The sequence below is a fragment of the Dama dama genome, chromosome 4, assembly GCF_033118175.1.
Source record: "Dama dama isolate Ldn47 chromosome 4, ASM3311817v1, whole genome shotgun sequence".
Lineage (NCBI taxonomy): Eukaryota > Metazoa > Chordata > Mammalia > Artiodactyla > Cervidae > Dama > Dama dama.
Window position 1 is genome coordinate 43,387,420 of NC_083684.1, and position 22,484 is coordinate 43,409,903.

General features: G+C 48.7%; 1 protein-coding gene across 2 annotated transcripts in view; it reads left to right on the plus strand.

The window, feature by feature from the left end:
• The window catches only part of ZFHX3 (zinc finger homeobox 3), a 249,272-nt gene that overhangs the window by 186,921 nt on the left and 39,867 nt on the right, over window positions 1-22,484 (plus strand). For both annotated transcript variants that reach the window (XM_061138860.1, XM_061138859.1), the window contains exon 4: window positions 17,713-17,820. In XM_061138860.1, the coding sequence (XP_060994843.1) occupies window positions 17,713-17,820 (108 nt within the window). The remainder of the gene's footprint in view (window positions 1-17,712; window positions 17,821-22,484) is intronic.

A 22,484-nucleotide genomic window follows, 5' to 3' on the forward strand; every position in this document is an offset into this window, starting at 1 on the left:
GGAGTGCCTCCCAGTACAATGCACTCCGAGAGAGGTTAATGATTCGGGAAGTTCCTCACCGCTCAGTGCGGGGAGTGGCCCCCACACCACACAGCGTAGCTGGCCAGAGCAATTAGTCAGGGCCTGGGCGCCCCCCACCCCACCCCGCCCAGCCACCCGGTCCCCAGAAGAGGGGAAGATGGCTGAGCTGGTGCGATACAAGGGCTGGCCACGAGTGTTTTTATGGTTGCCTTTTTTGGTGATGGATGAAGTCTTGGGGCAGTTTATTCTGGGAAGCGTCCTGTAAAAGGCAGTAGCCAAGTGAAGGCTCCAGTCATTATTCTGGCCCCTTCCCCAAAACACAGTTCTCCCCAAGACTTGAATAGAACGACCTGAGGAGGGGGCTCTCTTCGCCCAGCTGCCTCCTCCGTCTTCCCATCCCCAGAAACCTGAGCTAGTGCTCATGTTAGGCAGTATTTTGCATCCTGTTCTGTCCCCTTCCCGGTTCCTGGCTTGGGGCTCCTCGCCCATTACTCAGCTCTGTCCCCTGCCTCATGTCTTCTTGTCCTGCTCTGGTGTCAGGCCTTGCCTTTCTGGTCCGTCCCCGGGTGCCCTGTGGGTCCCCAGCAGGCCTGGAGGGTGCTCCTCCAGGTGGGCCCCGTCACCTGTCCTCCGTTTGCTTCTTTCGTTTTCTTTCTTCTCCCTCTGGCCCGAATCTGGCTCCTCTTGTCTCCTGGCCATAGAAGCAGAGTGTGGACGGGTATCCTGTGGGTGCTGGGGATCCCCCATTAGCATTTACAGCAAAGCTCAGAGCACTTGAGAGCCCAACTACTGATTCTCTCTTCGCACTCCCAGGGTACTCTGAGAAGGCTGGTCTGAGGATCGGGGCCAAAGGCAACCTGGAAAGACCAGTGACGGCTGTCTGCCTGCACCTGGCTGCCTGGCTCCAGCCCCGAGACAGTGGAGGGTGGTGGTGCGGGTGGTGGTCACTAGGGGGAGACACCTCCTAGTGAGTGGAGCAGACTTCTTCCACAGCAGCCCTGCTCCCACCCCTCACCCCAGCCCCCCAAATTCATCTGGTACTGAGAAGAGCTAGCATTAGAATAGTGGTCCTGTCAGGGTGACAGAGCTTTAGATGGCAATTAAGTTTGCAAAATGCATCGAAATTCATTGATGTGAAGGGGCAGTGCTGTTTCAGAGAAGGGGCATGCCAAATGGCGGGTGTCAAATTTCCAGGTTGGCGCTGCAGCCCTTCTGAGCCTCGAGCCCTTCACCCCATCCTGTTCTGTCACCTTCGCAGGGAGGCGCTTTGGACACGCTGGTGTGGTGGGCGCCTCTGGAGTGCGGCTGCCGGGCCCATCATCATGCTGCTGCATCAGGGGGTGATCAGTGTTCCCTTTCTCTTTGTGGCATTGCCTCACTTCAAGGTCAGCTCCTCCCCACTCCCCAGGAAAGGAAAGGCTCAAGGAGATTCTACCTCTGTCTGCATTTATATATTATACATACACATACAGAAATACAGTAGCTTTTCTGCTGGGAATCCCTCTGAGGGCAGCCGTCAAGCTGTATAGATGGTCCACACGTGCACAGCCCTCTGTTCTGCTGAAGGGGATGAGCGAGGACCCAGGCCACCCTAGATTCGACCCAGCAAGTAGAACAGCGAATCCAGGGTCTTATCTGCCCAGAGGGAGGGCTACCGAAGGCGGGGGCAGCTTCGTTGTGGTTTTCACACGAGTACCTTATGTGTTCGCAGTGCCTCTGGTCTTGTTCACAGCTGTATCCAATGCCCAGAACAGGTGCTCTGTGGATGTGTGGTGGGTCGGTGGGTGGGCAGATGGCACAAATACAAGTGTAGCTTCTTCAGGGAAGCCCGGTTAGTCTCAGCTCTGTGACCTTTGCCAGGTCTTCCACCTCGCTGAGCCTCAGTTTCCTCATCTGGGAAATGGGGGTAGTAGTCATATCTGCTTTGGTTGAGTGATGACTGTCCCACTACCATTATGATGATTATTAGATAAGAATGACGAGCACGTGGGAGCTTTCAGAGGTGGCTGTTGTTGGTTTCCATGCTCAGGCTCTTTGCAGTGAAGGGTTTTATCCAGGCAGCAGAAGAAAGCAGCGGGCATGCTGTGCTGATCAGTCCCACTTGGCTAGTCCCTTCCTCCTCCTCCTTCCAGTCAGGGCCCTTGTGATTATGTCACAGAAGATGTCATCCTGGCCAAGGGCTCCTGGGGCAGGATGGGGGTGACCTGACGTGGAGCCTGGGAGCCCACGGGGTAGGGTGGGTGGAGGGTCGGGGGAGACTGGAGGGCCCACAGCAGCTAGACTCGCGGCCAGGTGTGGCTGCAGCCCCACAGCCTGGTGGCAGGTGCCAGGCCGTTCCCGTGCATGTGATTCCTTCATTACGGAGCCTTTCATTGACTCGGCCACACTGTGCTGATGAACTGAGTCTGGGGACAAGAGCACATAATTGACGGAAATAAATTCCCATCACAGGCCTGGCTGCAGCCAGAAGGAAGTGTCCACCTGTGTGTGTGCATGCGTGTATGGGGGTGGGTGGGCAGGTGTTCACGTTATTCCCTGGATGCACCTCCCCTGCCCTCCTTCCCTTCCAGAACCTTCCTGGCACTGCCCGTGGGCCCAGTGAGCGGCCGTGCCTCTGTGTCCGCTGCTTGGAGCCTCTTGCGCCCTGTGCCGCAGTCATTGCATCACCCTGAGGGACACGAGCCTGCCAGGGCCTGGGGCAGGGGGCGCCTGTTCACACACCTGTCCTTTCTCTCTTTCTGTCCGTCTCCCTCTGTCCGTTTGTTTGTTCACCTTCAGCGCTGTCTGCGCTCTCTGCTTAGATCTCCGTGAAGACAGCGAGCAGGGAGCTATGGGGCTGCCCTTCTTAATTGAAATCGCATTTCATTCATCTGGGGAATGAGGCAGAGGAGGGGGCGGGGCGCGTTTCCACCAGCAGCTGATTCGACAGGAGGCCAGGCTTGAAGATAACCAGCCCACGAACACACAGCACATCTTGGAAAAGAATTTAGGAACTAGAGCCATTTGCATAAAACTAAACTAAAAACCACATAACCAGCCACGTGGTTTTAACCACCACCACAAAAAGAAAAAGTCCTACTGTAATGCATTTTCTCAAAACCAGGAAATTAGTGGCTCAGGTCACCAGGGCACCTGAAGCTGGTCATTACTAATCAGTTGTTTACAGCAAAGAGATTTTTCTTCGTCTCCCCCAGTGTTTTCTGGGCCTTCAAAAGCATTTCCTGGAATCCTGAGTGAAGTCAGTGTGTGTACCGGAGGCTGGTGGTGCACTGGGGTGGCGGGTTGCCTCAGTGACAAAGAAGCTTGGGTGGTGTGAAGGCGGAGCAGAGAGAAATAGAGGGCCCTCACTTGACACCCTCTGACCTCAGCCAGTGGAGCTGAATGCTGGAGAGCCGGGACTGAAATTGCAGTCACTTTAGATTATTTGGAGTGAGGAGAGGCAGGGAAAAAGGGTCTGTTGACTACAGGAAGCTGAATTCTTCCTCTGCTGAAAAGCTTATTAGTGGAAGGGGAAAAAGCAATTACTTGACTTTTGCTAGTTCTCTCTGGCAGGGATCTGGGGCCGCGGTGGCCCCTTGGCCCTCCCCCTGGAGCCAGGGACTCTCAGCCAGGCGCCCACCCTGAGCCATTTTGGGACAGTGCTTCTGGGATCCCCCTCTTCCAGAAAGAGCATGGTGGGGGGACAGATAGAGAAGGAGAGGGAAGATGAATGAACAGGAGGAGATGCAGAGAGGCAGGCTCCTCTCGTCTTTAATGTGACGCTTTTCTTTAGGTACCATGTTGCTACTGACAAGTTAACAGGACACCATCTGCTTAGAAACATGGATACTTGTGTTCTTAGGGGCTGGTTTGTGGTTCATTTTGGTCAGGGTGAGACCATTTTATCCATGCTGTGTCTTTTGTCTCATCATTTAAAGGACAAGTGGAAGTTGCTTGAACCACTGTGGTACCACTATTAGAATCCATTTTCCTCAACATCACAGCTTTAATTGAGGAAGGTTCCCAAGGAGCAGGCTGCCCAGTCCTTCTCACGTTTGGCTACACAAGTGTCATCACGACCGCTTGTTCCCTCTGTGGCTGGTGCCCCTGGGCCTCCCTGGGAGACCCTCGTTTGGGCTGCCTCATTGAGTGGTCTTGGAGGCCTTCCTTTCTCCAGGACCTGGTCTCCTAGTTTGTAGAACTGAGATGCTGCAGCTCCTCCAGATCCCTCCAAACAAAGGCAGGTCCTTCTGATGACCGGGTTGCTGCAAACACCATTATTTCTCTTTCCTGAACCTGTTTTTACCTTATTCGTGCTTTTATGCCTTCTCTTGTTTGGGCTCCCTACCTCTCTCATATTTTACACATTTACATTTATATCCTTTTAGAATTTCTAAAACACACATTTTTTATTTAACCACCTTAATGGTATTGAAATAAATTTTACACATCTCTATTTTTTAGTCCATTGACCCATTTGTCTTTCTTGCTTCTGTCTCCGTTCTTCCACTTATTTCCTTTAAGGCTCGGTTTTCAGTCATTTCCCTTCTCCTGGAAGAGCTCCTGTGCTTTCCACCCTGTCACCAAAGGTTTTTAGTCGTTCAGTCAGTTCACAGACTCTTTTCAGAAATTGATTTTTTTTTCCCTGCTGTACTATGTATTTAAGATATGCTCTCACCTAGGTTATTTTTTAAATGTATTCATTTTTGACTGGAGGATAATTGCTTTATAACACTGTGATGATTTCTGCCGTACATCCCCATGAATCACCACAGGTGTACACAGGTCCCTTCCCACCCCACCCCGTTGGTTGTCGCAGAGCCCCGGTTTGAGCTCGTTGAGTCACACGGCAAACCCCCACTGGCTGTCTGTTTCACATGTGGTACACATGTGTCTGTTTCACAGTTCTCTCTCCACTCATCCCGCCCTGTGTCCACAAGCCTGTTCTCTATGTCCGCATCTCCATTCCTACCCTGCAGATGGGTTTCTCACTACCAACTTTATAGATTCCATATATATGTGTGTTAACATATGATATTTGTTTTTCTGACATTACTTCAGTCCGTATAATGGGCTCTAGGTTCATCCACCTCATTAGAACTGACACAAAAATGTGTTCCTTTTTATGGCCGAGTAATCTTCCACTGTACATGTGTACCACAGTTTCTTTGTCCTTTTATCTGTTGATGGACACCTGGGTCGCTTCCATATCCTAGCTGTGATCGTGCTGCAGTCAACATTGGTTACCTAGGTTATTTATTTTTTACGTTTCTCATTGGTTACTAAGTCCTCCTCGTCACTCTTCCTCCCTTCTGTGTTTAAAGATGTTGCTCCCTAAGTGCGGAATCATTCAATTTTTCTTCCTAATCATCGGACCATCTAATCTTTAATGTTGCACTGCTTTTTGACTACTTTTCATTCACACCTTTGACTGGTTTTTACTACTTAGAGAATGAAGCAAAAATTTTTTTCTTGGTGAGGGTTCCTTTCCTTATCGGCTCTGCATAGGATCCATAATTCACTTAAAAAAATTATCCACTTCTGAAAGTTTGGGTAGGATTCTAACTTAAGCATTTCCCCTTCTGGTACTTTCTCCAGTTGCAGTGTGCACACAGAAGAACTTAAACCTCCAGAACTGTTTGTTTAAAAGTAATTGTGGGCTGCAGACTTTATCCCAACTGTCCCAGAAACCGTTTGTCACAGAATCGTGCTTTCTGCCCAGATCCTTGTTGACATTCTCATGTCATGGCAGCATTTTCATTCTCTTTGAATTCGTGTTTTAGCTGTTTACAAATGTCCCCGCCATTAAAGAGAATGGTGTGAGTCTAGAATTTAAATTCTTTGTTTGCCTACATAACCATAACTGTGTGTCTTTGTGCCTTGAGATATATTGCCATACAAACTTGGCGGTGTGTAGCGGAGTGGGTGCCTTCTTTTTAAAGGACACCAGCCTGTTCTTAGGTCTAAGAAACATCTAATGGGAAGTAAAGCTGAATAGATGCTCACAGGGTCCTAAGGCTGAGACTAAAATACGGTTAGTACCTCTGGCAGATTCCTGGATGGGTTGCTATAGCTAAAATCACTGTGAGAAGGCAGGTGTGTCTGTGTGTGTGGGGGGGTGTTGTCAAACCCTAGAAAAGGACCATTTCATTGTATAGGATCCAGATTCTTAGAATATGGAGCCTTTGTATTCAGCCATTGGCATACCTTTGGAAGTTTCTCAAAAGGAGGAAGATCCAAGAATTTTCTTTCCCCTTTGGACACAAAAGAGCTGTACAAGGTGCATGTTAAAAATGCATGATGATGGATTAATCCTGGTGTGGCTGGCTAATACAGTGTTTATGAATTTTGCTTGTATGTTCATGAGTTAGATTTGTCTGTAATTTTTCCCCATAATGCCTTTGTCAAGTTTCGTCATAAACGTTATGCTGGCATAATAAAATAGCGAGCTTTAAAAAAAAAATGACCACAATTTAGCAGTTCCATCTGCTTTTTCTCCCGTTAATGCAGGAAAGCTCTTGAGCATAAATCTCTGGGTTTTCTCTTCACCTCGACTTCCTGCTTCACTTTCTTTGCAGTTTCCTAGGAAGTGTCAACTAAAACACGTTGCTTCTGTCACCCAGTTGTTTCAGACTGAAGCACGTTTGGGGACTTGATGGTTTTGGGGGGCCGGCCCAGTTTTGGACTCTCCACGTGGAGGCGCACCCCTCGATATCTCGAGTGTGACTGTAAATGCTCACAGCAGAGACAGGCTCTTCACCGCTTGCACCAGGCCGTGAGCCTGTGGTAGACACCCGGGGACCCCCAGCGTCAAAGGAGGGGTGAAGCTGTCCTGAGCCACCTCCGGCTTCATGTGCGTTTTTAAGGCTGCATCCTGGGACATGCCAGGCCATTACACATGCAGCGACCTTTGTGCAGCTTGGGTCTGGCCAAAAGAGGGCAGGGGGAGCCAGTGCTTTTCTGGGCACAGCATTGTCTGAAGTTGGCCTGATGTCTGTTTCCCAGATTTGGTTTGGAAAGTGTAAGCCTTTGTTTGTGCTTTGTTTTTATGAATCAGCTGGTTTTCCCAGCTGTGCGTATAAGTGGCTTGTGATCATGCAAAACGAAGCTCATTGACAATCAGCCCCTCACACGGCCCTCCACTGACAAGCATGGACTAATACTTCTGTGTGCACCCTGTGCTTCATGGGGCAAAGCTCTTTCCTTAATAGGCTGGAGCCCCTTTGGATGGCATGGACATCAGCGTGAAGCCACAAAGGGGCTGGAAACTCAAGCCCTTCATTTGTGTGTCATGTGACTCCAACCCCTGGCGTCATGGTTTCATCTTTTTCAGTCGACTGCTATTTGTTTTGGTGGCCAGAAACAAAATGTTCACCTGTGTTTCTTTTGGTTTGCTTTTTCACATGTCCAGCCCCCAGTATTCCATCTTTTCCTTCAGTGTTGCCAAATTCTGTCTTCCCCGCACTGTAACGCCTCAGGTCTGCATGGTCACCCCCACCCCCTTCCTTCATTCCCGTATAGATTGTGTCCATCAGCAATGGCGTTCCCGTCATGAGAGCCCTCCCACAGGTCCGCTTACACCCATTGGTTCTGATCACCATCATCTAATACCACTTCTGCACATCCTGCTCATTTCCCACACACCTTCATTTGTATATGGATACGTAAATACACTTATAGGCCTGCCCTGATTTTTTTTTTTAATCTATGTAATTCCAACATTTTTTCATGTAAAAATAAATAAGTTAGGAAACACATCATATATATGTATGTGTGTGTGTGTGTGTGTGTGTGTATATATTTTACATTAAACATAAGATCTCTCTCTGACAAGCCTAGTCAGTTTTGACTCAGAAGGTGATACCAGCCTTCTTTAATGGAAACTGTTAATTTTTTCATTTTTTATTTACATGCTTTCTATCACTCATGTGTGTTTATCCATCTTGTCTTCACCCTCCAACCATGGAAGCCTGGCAGTGTTTATTTCAAACAGGGTGTTATTGAAAGACAGATGCTTGTAGGGACTGCTCAGGCCTCACACCTGGAATGTTAAAAAGCTTTCAGGCAGATCAGTTGGATTGAAAAACGTCCCTTGCCATGGGGTAGGGGGGGAATGGGCGAGGGGGGAAGCAGTACCCCACTTGACAGCTTCCCTTCCTCAGCCAGTGGTCATGACCCCCCCCCCACCCCGCCCCCACTTCTGACTTACATCCACATCCTCAGAGGATGCTTTCAAATCTACAAAATGGTTTATTCCAAAGGAGCTTGGGAGGCCCTTTTTCCTCCATCAAGACCCTCCTCCCGTCCTGCTCACCCTGGCTTTTCTCACCCTTGCCTATCAAAGATTCTGCCCGTAAGATGGGGCTGTTTACTATCCATCGTCCTCTTTCGCAGTAGTAGTCCACTGAGTTAGAATCATTATTTTTTTTCTCCATGACTTTGTCTTTAATGGAAGGAGGAGAAAACCACCCTTCTTGGTTTCAAGGACCTTTCTATTTTGCTTGCCCCCTTCTTTCCAGAACATTCCAGTTTGGTGCGAGGTTAAACTGTGCAAAATACTGTTTGAAAGAAGGGAGAGAAAGAGAAAAAGGCTTGTCAAAATGCATTTGTTAGATCACGTTTTAAACGAAGTACAATTGAAGGTAGTTTTTGTCCAACGAAAGGAAAAACCCCTGCAAATGCTCTGAGCTCCCAGAGAGCGCGCCTCCTTTGTCGTCGCCCTGACATTGAAGTGTAATTTTTCATGGTTATTTGGACTGGAAAATGGTGGGGGGGGGGGGAGGGGAGAGATGGGCTTGCGATTATTTCCCATAAATGACAACACAATCACATCACGCTCCGCTACAAACATGCTCAGGGAGTTTGCCTTTTTTACATTTCGTGTGTGGAAGTTGCAGCAGCAGCCAGGGCTCCGTAGAAACCCAAGGGGATTAATCCCCCTGAACCCGGTGTTCCTCAGAGTTCCAGCTCAGAGCTGGGTTTCTGGTTTAGCGCGGGTTCCCCAACCAAGTCAGGGCTGGGTTTGGTATTTTAAAACCCGGAACACACATCTTTCAGTTATTTAAAAAAGGAAAAAAAAAATCTTCCTGGGAACAGCCACCAGGCGAGTCAGCGACACGTTCGTTCTGGCGAGCTTTGTCACCGCACGCGGCTTTCATCCTTTCTGCGTTTCCGCAGGGGGCAGCCCAGGTGCTTTGGCTGAGAACACAGATAAATGGAGCCGGTTGCAATCCCGGCTCTAGGCGTTTCCTCCCTTTTTCTCCTCTCGTGACCCCCACCCACCCCCTTAATTCCAGCGAGGTTTTAACAAACTGTTCAAATGACCAAATGGCCTGGCCCGGAAGTGGGAAACTGGCAGGACCCTGGCGGGCGACGGTGCTGTGTGCACAGCCCAGGGCGGGCGTTGTGCTCCAGATGGCCCAGGAGATGCCCCCTTGTATACACGCTCACGATGGACATGAAGCACACTGGCGTGGGGCTCCCCCAGGCGAGCCTTCGGGGCCTCACCTTCTCCGGCAGGAGCTGTGCATGCAGGCTGCAGCTTCCCAGGCTCCCTCAGGCCGCCCAAGCCCCATTTTTCTTGTTTCTATAAACAGTGGCAAGATCTTCAAATATACAAAAGCATAAATGGTCTCTATTCTCCAATTAGTCATTTTAATAATACCCGGCATTGCCTTCAGTGTTGACTCTTGCAGCCTAGTGCCAAAGCCAGGGGTGGTGGGGCGGGGGCAGGGGCAGGAGAGAGGGGCCTGGCCAAGGGGGCCGCTTGCTTCCTCACCACTGGTGTGCCTGGGTTTACTGGGTTTTCCTGCAGAGCCTCCCCCGGGCCCTTGTTGAGGTTGCTGGGCCTCCACCGCCTCGCAGGCTCGGTCCAGAGACTCTGGGCCCAGCGGCCCCCAGTATACTTGGTGAATGAACCCAGCAATGAAAAAAATTCTTGTGGAAAAATGATCACTGAAAGGAAAAGAATATGTCACTGGAGGGCGGGAGTGGGTCTGATCTTCTCCATGTCCTCTGTTCCTCTCCTCCTCACATCCTCTTATCTCGCAAAGGACCGGAACTTGTTTTTATAAACGTCATCTTCCAGAGGGCAGTTGCATTTAAAACAGCTAGTTAGCACTTTGGTCACTTTTTTTTTTTTAAACTCCTTGGGGTGGGAAGATGCCTGTGGCTGACTGGCGACCCTTCACTCCAGCGGGTGGAAAAGGGTCTTCAGCAAGATGGCCTGGCCAGGAGAGAGCTTAGATGGGGGAAAAAATGGGAAATGCAAAGAACAAGGGTGAACAGAATGGGGAGACACACACCCCCTGTCCTGTGCTGTGTGCTCCCGACTCAAGACAGGCTGGGGTGCAGGAGGTCTGAGTGCTTGGCATCCGCCCTGAGAACATACTTTTCACCAAACACCTTAGTCTCTGTTAGCGCCCTGGAGTTCTCCTGTCTCTGGAGAAAAAAATGGCAACATACCCTGAGAAGGTAGGAAAACATTTCAGGTCCCGAAGGCATAAAGCAGCACGCCAGCCTTGGGGTCCCCGTCTGCTCCCTCTTCCTACCCTCATCCTTCACCCCGGTAATGATTCCCACCTGGACTGTCAGAGTCGCTCAGAATGTTTCACTCACCAGCTTTGATTTAGACCATGGACCCTTCGTCTTGTGATTTGACTTCTTCCTCAAGTAATCTCAACCCTGTTAAGATGTAGGAAACAATGGCCAAAGTTTGCCAACAATTAGAAATAATATTCAGACAGATTACCCACAGAGGACCTCAGGGAGGTGTGGAAGTTCCCTCTTTTGTGTGCATAGTGAGAACTTGCGGTCACCTCCACCACAATGCAAGGTCTAAGAACTGAGGTGTTAGAAGAACAATTTGCATTTGTGGTAGGCAGAAAACAACCTGATTTAAGGGAAATTTTCTGGGGCTGTGGTATTGTCACTCAAAAGACCTAATTGCTTGAACTGCCTCTCAGGCAGTTTCCAACCATGTCATCAGGACTGGAAAGACCTCATGGAGTAAAACCACAGCATCAACATTTGAAAAAGTGTGCTTGGGGATGTTGTGGAGTAGAATATTGCATCCTGAGTCTGGGAGTCACTGTGCGTTTGAGGTGTAGCCTAGGGCACATGGAGTGTCACCTACTGTAGGACCTGAGGTTGCTGTTCAATGGGATCACACTTGCCAAAGTGTCAAGAGGGAGAATGGCTCAGTTAGCCACCCACCCCAGTGAGTGCGGCCACAGGCACCTCACCTCTCCCTCCACGGCCTAGAGAGGGTGACGAGCTGGGGACAGCAGAGGCATCTGTCCGTCAGCATTGCAGGTCACATCCTGTTACAAGTTATTCTTGCAGCAGAATTTTAATGCACTGGATATTATTCAAAATAAGTGGTCTAGACCTTAGCCATCATCTTTCATATTGTAGGATTTGATTTGACCTCTGTCTGCAAAATAAAGCGTGCATACTTTTCTAGCATATGTCCAGCCGTTAGAGGTTTCCTGTGGAACCACAAGGGGCCGAGAGGGTTGGGCAAGCTGGACTGTTTGGCCCTCATTCTCCAGTTGTTCCATTTGGTCCCACAAGAGGACAGGGATCGGCCAAGGTGTCCTGTGGGGTGAGTCTGTAGTTACAGGTACAAGGGGACAAGACACAGTGATGGAATCCCCTAGCCACCCACCATGGAGGCTCCAGAACAAGTGGCCGCCACCCTCCGTGTCCATCCTGCTGGTCAGAGTGTGCCAGGCCTTTCCCGCCTGCTTTGGCGCTTGTCCTTGGTTAATTAGGTTGAAAATGAAGAAAGGAAAAGCTTGAACCCTATCTTCAAAGTAAGCAGATTGGTTATTTTGTTTTTCAAAGAAGAGGTCCAATATACAATTAAAACTTGTTTCTGGTAACCCTCATTCCAGGAAAGATGAGCTTTTAACAAAAGGCTTTTGACAGCTGCAGGCTATTTCATTTTTTTTAATGCCGAATGAAAAATCAATACATTTTTCTGGGTTATACATATTCAGAACAGGCCTGATATTTCCATTGTAATGGAAAGTGGGTGTCTGCGCATCTCGCCTGTCAGAGCTGCACCGCCGCGTTTTCCAAGCCACTGCTAAATATTGCAAACCTGATTTGATTGTGGTTCATGACAGCTAATGTTTCTCAGCTCTTGAGCCTGCCGACAGGCAAACGCACTTTAGTTCACCCCCCACCCTCAAACATAACTCCCCCCAAAGAAAAAGGAAAGAATAATTTCACTCTTCAGTGTATCAGTGTATTCTGTAAGTAATGTGATCGCCTGAGTTCTGGGAACAGCACCCTGGTTCTTAGGAGAATTTCCAAATTTCTGTCATCAAGGCCCCATGGCAGGGCTTTGTCAGGTTTGGAGGAAAGTTTGACTTAGTCTTCCCTGATAGCTCAGTTGGTAAAGAATCCGCCTGCAATGCAGGAGACCCCGGTTTGATTCCTGGGTTGGGAAGATCCACTGGAGAAGGGGTAGGCTACCCACTCCAGTATTCTTGGGCTTCCCTTGTGGCTTAGCTGGTAAAGAATCTGCCTGCAATGTGGGAGACCTGGATTAAATCCCTGTGTTGGGAAGATCCCCTGGAGAAGGGGAAGGCTACCCACTCCTGTATCCTGGCCTGGAGAATTCCATGGACTGTATATGTATAGTTCATAGGGTCGCAAAGAGTCAGACACGACTGAGCGACTTTCACTTTGACTTAGTCCACGTTATCCTGTTAAAGAGTCAGGAACAATTAGGACTAGTCTCAGGTGTTGATGGACTCCCCTTCCTTCAAGCCTGTGATTTGTAAAATACTGCCCTCGGCCCTAGTTATTTGGTGAACGGTGTCCTTTTTCAGCAAAGGGCATGTCTTGGGTGACACACTCAGCGCATAGTGGCAGGTGCTGACTTCGTGCTGATGCCACCTCTGTTTTTGCTTCAGCCTCGTGCTTCTTCCACAAACCAGTTTCCAAGTGGTTCATAAAATCACTGCGAATCCACATGGGTTGCTAGTTGGCACATGCACTTCCTTCAGAAGCAGATGTTACCACAAGTCGGGAAATCGTACAGTCATCCTCACCAACGTGATGAGTGTAAGGTGTGTTGAGAGAACAGTGTGCATTTGTGGCAGGAAAGCCACCTTAATTGAAGGGATGTTTTCTGGAGCTGTGGTATCATCACCGCCCCCCCGCCAAAATCTATGCTGCCCTTGGAACCCTTCCCTTTTAGAATGTATTATCTGGAGAAAAAAAAAAAAAAAGAATGTATTATCTGCTGAAATGGGGCTTCCCTGGTGGCTCAGCAGTAAAGAATCTGCCTGTAATGCAGGCAACCAGGGTTCAATCCCTGTGTTGGAAAGATCCCTTGGAGAAGGAAATGGCAACCCACTTCAGTGTTCTTGCCTGAAGAATCCCATGGACAGAGGAGCCTGGCGGGCTGCAGTCCATGGGGTCGCAAAGAGCTGGACGTGACTGAGTGACTAAACAACATTTGCTGAAACCCTCATACCTGAGGGCTCTGCCCTTAACCAGAAGACATGAGTGAGTGCTGTCTGGGAGAAGCAGTTGTACAAAGAGGTAGTGATGGAAATAGGTTTTTGAAAGGCCTTCCCAGTGTTTTATGTGGAAACTGAAGACGGAAGGGACAATTCATTGGAGATTTGCTTCTGTTTCCCTGAACCTTTTAACATGAAAATATACCCGAACAGGAGGGGTGCTCTGGTCTGAGGGCTCCTGTAGAGTGTATCCATGAGGGTGGGCGTCTGCAAGGGGTTTGGAGGCACGGCCTCTGGAGTCTTGTGAGCAACAGACCATCTCATCTGTCTGAGAACGTGCGGGGCCTGCTGCTATGGCTGGAACAGGCCAGGCATGGGGGGCAGAGATGACCTCCTCACTCAGGCCCTGGCTGTGCCCCTGAGAAAGCATTCCTGGTGTGTTCCGGTTGGGTTCTGAAATAGCGTTCAACTCTTTGGGGAGAAGATGGTTTTGATTTGTCTTTTTTTTTTTGGCCTTAAAAATGGCACAGTGGCTGTGGTGTTTCTTGGGGAAGAAAAGTAACTTTGTCTTCTGAGAGAAAGACAGGATTTTCCAGATAAAACTGGATCTTCATCCTTCAGGTCTTTGCTTGTTCCCACCATCTGTCAGAAGCTGACATTACTGGCGGTTGCGGGGGGAGGGGGGGAAGGGTGGGGTGGAATGGATAACTTCTGTAATGACCCCGGCCAGTTGCCACTGACTTAACTGTGGACGAGAAATGCGTTCCGTGAACACCTCCCCTCTGCTCTGTGCTCTATGAGCACGTGAGTATCAAACACACATTCCTAAGGGGAGCGTGGCTACCCGGCCAGCCCAGGGACTCAGAGCGGGACGCCATCCTGCCCCTGGCTCCCACGTGCTCCCAGTGCACGGGGCCCCGGGCCCTGCCCGTGGGCGCCCAAGGCCCGGTCTCAGGGACGATGCTGGAGACTTTGGGGACCAACAGAACAGACCCTGTCTGCACAGCACTGTGGGCCGAGCTGTCCAGACGAATTCATAGTTTACATCTCTGTTTTTTAATCATATCTCTACCTTTATTGGTATTCAGAGCTCACAGTTTTCTGGTTACTGTCAGCCTGGGCTTTCATCCATTTTAAAGAGCTATTTTTCCTCTTGCTGTTGATGATGATGGTATAAAGACAGATGGTGTAACTGCTTATGAATGTCCTATTTTATTTCCCCAGGACCAGACAGTTCACTTGAAGACATATATTATTTCCACATGCTCAGGTTAGGCAGCCCAGACAGTGTCTGCCTCCTGCAGCTTGCTGCCCTTACAGGGCTCGCCTTGCAGAGGGCGACACCTGTAGGTCACACGCGGAACTACAGGGAACCGCCTACCGGGCTGAATGGGACCTGGTTTTCTTAGCTGGGGGTGAGGACACTGATCTGCCCATAAAGGAAGCTGGCTTGTCCCGGAGTTTCTTAATCATTTCTTCTTCTACAAAGCATACAACAGATTTCGGGTGTTTAACATACCAGAAATGATAATGTTAAATCTAAATAGTCAGAAGAGGAAAGTGAAAGTGAAGTCACTCAGTCGTGTCTGACTCTTTGCGATCCCATGGACTGCCAGGGGGAGTCTGTGGACTGTCTGTGGAATTTTCCAGGCAGGAATACTGGAGTGGGTTGCCCTTTCCTTCTCCAGGGGATCTTCCTGACCCAGGGATCAAACCCAAGTTTCCTGCATTGCAGGCAGCCTCTTTACCATCTGAGCCACCAAGGAATCCCTTTCAAGAGAAGAGGACTTGATTTTTAACTCTTTAAGAAGAAAAAGATGCAGAAGAAATTCCTGAGTCAACCTTGGTCCTTCACCCTCTCACTGGAGCTTGGTCACTGTTGCTTTTCCATGCTTAGCAGGGCAGGGAGGGAAGAAAGCAGAGACCCAAGCAGGCTCATAGAACAAGGGCCTGGGAACAGTCACAAAGCGCCATGTGGTTTCCTTGCTTGTTGCATGAATGATGTGCTTATTCTTCAGTCTGTCTCTGGATGGGTTTGTTTGAAAAGGTTCAAAGAACTGGGGTCAGTGCCAGAGTGACCGTGAGTTCTTAACTCTCTGCTTGGATGGCTCAGCCCACATAGTACACAGGAGAGAGGTGCCTGCCTTGGAGCTGGCCTCCCAGGGGCTAAATTCCTTCCCACCTCTGCAGAGCATCACCTTCCAACACTGCTCATCACGTCGGGGTGTCCCCTGTGTGTAGGTGTCAGACTCGCTCCACCTGGGGTGGTGTGTGTGTCCTAGAGAGGAGGGGCCATCTCTTTTCATAATTGCATTTGATGAATGTATGGGTACTTGCAGGTATTTTGTATCACAGGATGTTTTTGGGCAAATGAGTATATTTTAAGAGACCTAGTAGCTACTTTGGGTAGACCCAACTTAATTCTGATCGACTAAATGCTGGTATCACCTTTCAGAGATGGATTTTATAATTATAGTGCTGAACAATTTAATCAAAAGCCAAAAATATGCATTGACTATTTGGTCTGAATTAAGAGGGCACCTATAGCATACTGTGTAACTTGTTCATTATTGCTCAGCTAACACTTTGTATTTTTTCCCTCCAGTAAAGGCTGTAGCGTGTTAATATGGTGCTGTATATCTGACTGACTTCAAACCATGGTTGCATGCTTTTTCTTTGTTTGAACTAGGGGTGGGCGTGGGAAGACTTGATGTTAACTTGACTGTGCAGTGAGACAGAAAGGCGACATAGAAATTATTTGCGGAAGCCTCTTGGTTGAAGAGGAAAACAAGCAGTATCTCCTCTCATGCGTGTTCCCCATGACTGACTCTTACATGCCCTCTCGGCGGTAATGAAGAAATGTTCCCCGACCTCTAGTTCCATCTTCCAGCTCTCGGTCTTTCGTTGTCTTTTTGGGAAGAGTTAGGAAAATCTGGCTCTAAATAGATACTTTCTTCCTCAAATGTTTGTTTGATAAATCCTCTGAGGTCAGTTTAGTTTGAACTCTTTTTACTCCCTTTTATAAAATGAAATTCAGACACTATTTTCTGGAGGGTCGTTAGTGTCACACCTTGAAATGTTGAAAAGTGGAGTTGGGGCTAGAGAGACTTAGGGTGATGTCAGAATAACCCCAGGTCCGTGGGCCAACACCCTTAGTCCCATGGATCTCAGCTAGCAATGGCCTTGGGTGACAGACGTGGGCTTCAGTGTCTCCACACCCAGGAAGGTGTGCTCTTCAAAGTCTATAATGATTTCATCATCAACCTACTTTGGTTTGCTCGCCTTATTTATGCATTTAGCCTGTTCTTATTGAGTGTTTTAAATAATGGTCCATAGGGCCAGGAGAACAAATGAGAGATGCCCCACTTCCTTTCCCTCAGTATCTAGAGTGTTTTACCCTCTTTGTCCCCACTTCAGCAAGCAAGTGGCATTTTACTTTGTGATTAACCTCATGTTGGAAGTGACCATTCTTTTTCTTTCACTAAAGTAGTGTGTGTTGAGCTGGAGAGAATTTCCTTGGTTTGTTTTAAGCCAGTAGCGGGTAGAGAATGGAATGACTTCAAACGGGGAGTGGATGATTTGGATAAGGAATTGTTTCCCTTTCTCTATATTAATCTAGCTTCTCGCCACTGATGCCTGGCGAACGCATAGATGTTTGTTTCCTGGACCTCTTCACACTGATGAAATCCTATCACTGATATTCTGTGACTCTTCAGAATATGAATGACTGTTAAAAAAAAAAAACACAACCCTCCACAATCTGGCAGGTGCTCAGGCACCACGAAGCCTTATGCGAGGTCTAGTTCAACGCCAGTTCTCAGTGTGGTCAGAGCTAGGCAAGAGGCAAGCCTGTGGCACTTTTTGCGTCTGCAAGTGTTAAAGACTTGCATGGGATTTCAGAACTCAGTTGGAGTTATTTCCTCAACAGGATTGGCTTTTCAGTAAGAAAACCTCAAACGAGGTATTTGGAATCCATCTCAGAATACCGAGTGTCTGCACGTCTAGCCCAAGTTGCAGGTCTCCTGCCAGTGAGCGGGAAGGAAAGCTCCCCACAGCACCCCAGACCGTGCACATCCTTAGTGCGGTCGGCCTCTCAGGGGTCACTGTGTGGCTGGGGGACAGTCGTTGGCTGCCTGTGTGTCATGGTGGGTACTTCTTTGGAGTAGCAGCCAAGAGTCCTCCATCTTCTGTCTACTTTTAGTCCCTCTGACGTTTTCATTTTTTTCTCTTATAGAAGAAGCCATTGAAGATGTTGAAGGGCCCAGTGACGCGGCTGCTGATCCCGAGGAGCTCGCGAAAGATCAGGAGAGTGGAGGCGAGAAGGACCAGAGCAAGTGGACAGGTAGTGTGTGTGGCTGCCCTCCAGCCCGCATGTTTCTCTCCTGGAGGAGGGAGGCAAACAGGCCAGGGGGCAGGCGCAGCCTTGGTCCACTCGGAACGGCTCGGCTGATTTTCTGCGGGTGGGAGACAGATTACATTCTTGCTTTGTTGCAGTGGTCACCTTCCTTCTCCTATTACTTTATATTAAGCGATTTTAAAAGTTGCTTCAGTCAGCCACAAAGCCAGCTTACTGATCGAGCAGGCATTCAGGTGTCTGGCGCTGTCCTGGGGGCTGCTGTGTTTTGCGGTCACATTTCCTTAGCACCTCCTCCCTGTTGTTGTTTTTGCCCTTGGTGTGATTCTTCCTCCATGGAAGGTCCGGGGCCCTGTCCCACTGCTCGCGAACCCAGTGAAAGGACTTGCCACATGGAACTTGATCAGGGTCACCCCCAAGTCTCTAAGGAGTCAGCAGTATGGAGGGTGGGCTTCATCCTGCATTTGGGGTCCCAGGCAGCCTCTTTGTATCCCTGGTGTCCCGCCTTGGCCCAAAGGGGAGGCAGATGGAGCGGCAAGGCAGGGGGACGTCTAAGCAAAAGCAGAGGAAATGGAAGAAGTTAGGAAAGGAAGTGCTATTTCTGGAAAAGGTGGTGTTGAGAAAAGTGGGGAGTGGCCTTCTCTCAGGATGATAGGGTTTCTGTATCAAGGGAGAGACTTGGGGAGACTTAGAGGAATATCTTGGTTCTTTTTTGAGGAGGAGCAGATGGTTTCTGAGAAGACTTATCAGGCCAGAGACGTCTCCCAGAAACACCACCGTAATTAGAGGAAGTGATATGACAAGCCACAGAAATCATTGTCTTTGGTCAACCTGGTTCTTACTGCCTTCCATTATTAATATTGTTATACTTCGATTTTTTTTTTCTTTTGAGAAAATATTTGCCTTCTGGAGTTCGTATTGGTTGGGCCTTTGTTACTTTTCCAGGCATGACTGTTCTTAAATCACGTTCAGTGTTGGCCTTTACTATTTAAACAAGATACAGAATCTTGGAGGGAGGCCAGGGGAGAGCAATGAAAATGACTGAAAGCTGAGCAATACTGCCTGGGAAGAAGCTGAAGGAATCAGGGCTGTTCAACCTAGAAAAGAGAAATTTGAGTGTGACAGCATCTAGGTATTGAGAGGGATGTGTCACTGTCCTACTTTCCTGGGCGGGCTTTCCCTTCCATGCTGCACATCATCCCCCTTTGCACTGGGCACTGTGGTATCCAGAGGCCTGTGCTCGAGCTAAAGCCGAGGGCCAGGGCGAGCCCCCTAGGAGGAGCTGGAAGGTAGGCCCAGGGACGAGGGGATGGGCATCCACACTCGAAGGCCCTAAGCATACGGGGGAGGGTTGCCTGTGTGCCTCCCAGGGATCAGGATCCCAGACTGTGAGGTCTACACAGACTTGGCCGACAGCAGCGTAGAACACACATCTGCCTGGAGGAAGTGAGCTGGGTTAGGGGGGTTTTGCAGACACAGTCTGAAGTCTGAGCTACTGTCCAGGCCAGTCCATCCTTTGTTTTCACGATCTGGGTGCCTGGTTTCCAGTCCTGCCCCTGGGATGCTCTGACTCAGTGACCTTGCTCCACGCACCTTTCTGTGCCTCAGTTTTCTCCTGTGAGATGGGCATTAAAAAAAAACCCTATTTCCATAGCATTGCTCTGAGGGTTACTTGAATCTGGGAAGTTTGGAACAGTGCCTGGCATGAGGGGTTCTTTTGGTTTCATTTGTAGTTTAGTTAAATAAGATGAGGAAACCCAGTGGCACTTTCTCTTCGGATCCTCCCATTTGAATGTAGAACTGTTGCCAGGCAGTTGTTTTGAGAAGCTGGGGGAAGTAACATAGGATTTAGTGGGCTTGTGCAAACGGCAGGTGGTGCATGCTTCCTGCATTCTGTGAGCAAAGGACCCTGAGAACAACAGAACCATTTGCAAATGTGTGCCAGGCAGGCACTTGGTATGTGCTTCTCTTATCCTTAGACAAGGTTAGGGTAAACTTTGTTGAGGGCAGTTCCATTAAATCATTCAGAATGATTGATGGCAGGAGGAGACAGAGGATGAGATGGTTGGATGGCATCAGCAACTCAATGGACATGAGTTTGCGCAAACTCCAGATGGTGAAGGATGGGGAAGCCTGGCATGCTGCAGTTCATGGGGTCGCAAAGAGTCGGACATGACCTAGCGACTGAACAACAAACAACATAGTGTTTGTAATTCAATAGGAATGTGTCTTCACAGTACTGGTGGACAATGCCGGGCAGTCATGAGACTATATGAAGACTTGAAATAAGCACTGAGAAGTGCCAATGTCTTTAATAAGACTCTACTTTCTCATTCAGTCATTCAAGCAACAGGCCATACTTAATCTTTATCTCTAAGACAGAGAGAGAATGAATAACTCAGAGATGCATGTTGCCAGTTGCACAGAAGCAAGGAAAGAAGGGAAAATTCTTCCATGACTCCTGCAAACAATTCTTTCTTGACCTGAAGCATAATACTGTCTCTGTTGTTTGTGTGTGTGATGACAGGCATTATTAAGGTGCTTTGGGCTGATTTGATCTTGGAATCAGTACAGGTACCAGCAGCCTCTCCTGAGCTTTCTTTGGGATCCTTAGTATTTTATAAAAAATGTCTGTCTGTCCCATTTACTCCCTAAATTGAGCTGTTCCTCTCTGATTAAATGTGATGGGGAGTGCTTCCTCCCAGCAAATAAATAAGGAGCGATTTCACAATTTGTCCTGTTGATTAGTGGCTGCTCAGGATGCAGATTAGTCATATTTGAAATGGGTCTGGATAATTGGCATTTTCTCAGCTATTGATTATGTAATTCAAGGGTTTGTGCAGGAACGGATAATCTTTACTAAAATTTGTTATTTTACTTTGGGATGGGACTCCTGATTTCCTTTTTGATGTCTGTTGCGCTTCTTTCCTTGAGGAATCAGGTCTTTTACCTTGAGCGGCAGCAAGACAAGCAGGAGAGTGACTTGAATCACGGGAGCATCAATCCCATAGTCAGTGGTTGGGTCCCTACCATCTGTGTCCCACAGATCACAGTTTCCTTGAGATTATGAGCCTTGCCTTCAGGGAGTGTAACACTCCACAGGAATGCCCAGTCATCAAACAGTGTTGCTACAGATCAGTGCTGTGGCGTGGAACTTCCTGTGTCGAGAAAGATGCTCTGCATCTGCACTGTACAGTGCAGCAGCCACTGGCCACCTATGGCTGTTGAGTATTTGACACGTAGCTAGTACCCCAGAGGAGCTAGCTCAGCTTTACATTTTATTTCATTTCAATGAACTTAAGTTTCAACAGCCTGTGGCCAGCAGCTAGCATATCAGCCATGCAGATACTCGGGAGGAGCAAAACTAACCCTGAAAGACTGTCCCGGTTCTCCCGCTACTTTCCAGCTACTCCTCAGGTACATCAGGCTGTAACTGTGAGGCAGGCACCGGTCTCCAGCCCATGCCCAGCTGGTGAGCGGCTCACAGGTGCCCATCTCCGCCGCCCTGGGGTCGGCCCTGGAGGCAGGGCCGCGCGCAGGCCAGAGGCGGGTGCAGCTTCATCTGCCGATACCGACTTGCCGTGGTTTTCTGTGTGTCCTGCTTTGTGAGGAAGAGTTAGGCAGCACTGCTTTATACACATTATTTCATTTGATTCTCACCCCCTACTCTGTGAAATACAATAGATACTGGAAGGACCCACTCCCTTGTTCCCCCTTCCACCATTTTCCAGATAAGTAAGTGGAGTCCCAGAGAGCTCTAGCAAGTTGCCAGAAGGCATACAGATGGGTTTGGGTTTGCATAGGGGCTCTTCCACACATTCTAATATAGAGTGCTAAGTTTGCTGTACTCCTCTCCAAGAATGCTTTTTCAGTCTAACCATTTGATCCAGTTTTTACCCCCATTCTGAGTGTAGAGAGTAACACTCACTCTTCTAAAGTGGTGCAGTGGAAAACAGTAACATGACCACCACCTGTACGTTCAGCTTGAGTGGGGCTGTCAGCCATGAATGTGTCTCATAGTAAGACAGTGTGATGCTCAGTCTGAAAGCAGGTTGGTGAAATGGAAAGACCTCTATAGGTTTGGAGTCAGGAAGCCCACCAGTTAGTGAATGACCTTGGCCTCTGGGAGGCTTGGATGCCTCCCCTTGAAAACACAGACAAGTGACACCCATCAGCTGCAACCTGGGTTCCATGATGGGCTGTGGTGGCACATGGACAAGCCCTTGGTAGACACTTGAGAGTCACATCTACTCAAGGCAAGTGTGAAGTGCTCCTCTGGGTCCCTGGAGCGTGCAGGAAGGGTCTTTGAAGCAGAGCCTAATGCACAGCCATTTCCACCATCCAACTCTGTGGTTTTCTCTTTTAAAACGTGAAAGTGATCGCTTGTTCTCTTTCAGCAGTGTGGATTTGAAAGTGCGTGCTGTAGACTGAAGAGCCCCCAGTGTCAGCAACTGAACAATAATTAATGCAGTGATTATCCAATCAATCATTAATTGCTATAAATTAAGTGATATACAATTAATTTGATGCTTTATCACCAATAATTAGGAGAAAAAATTGAACTCTTGGCAAAGAATCATGGCAGGATGGTTATTTAAATCTTATAGCCGCCATGGTTTCCAGGCTTGGAGCACTAGGCCGGGTCTAGTTAA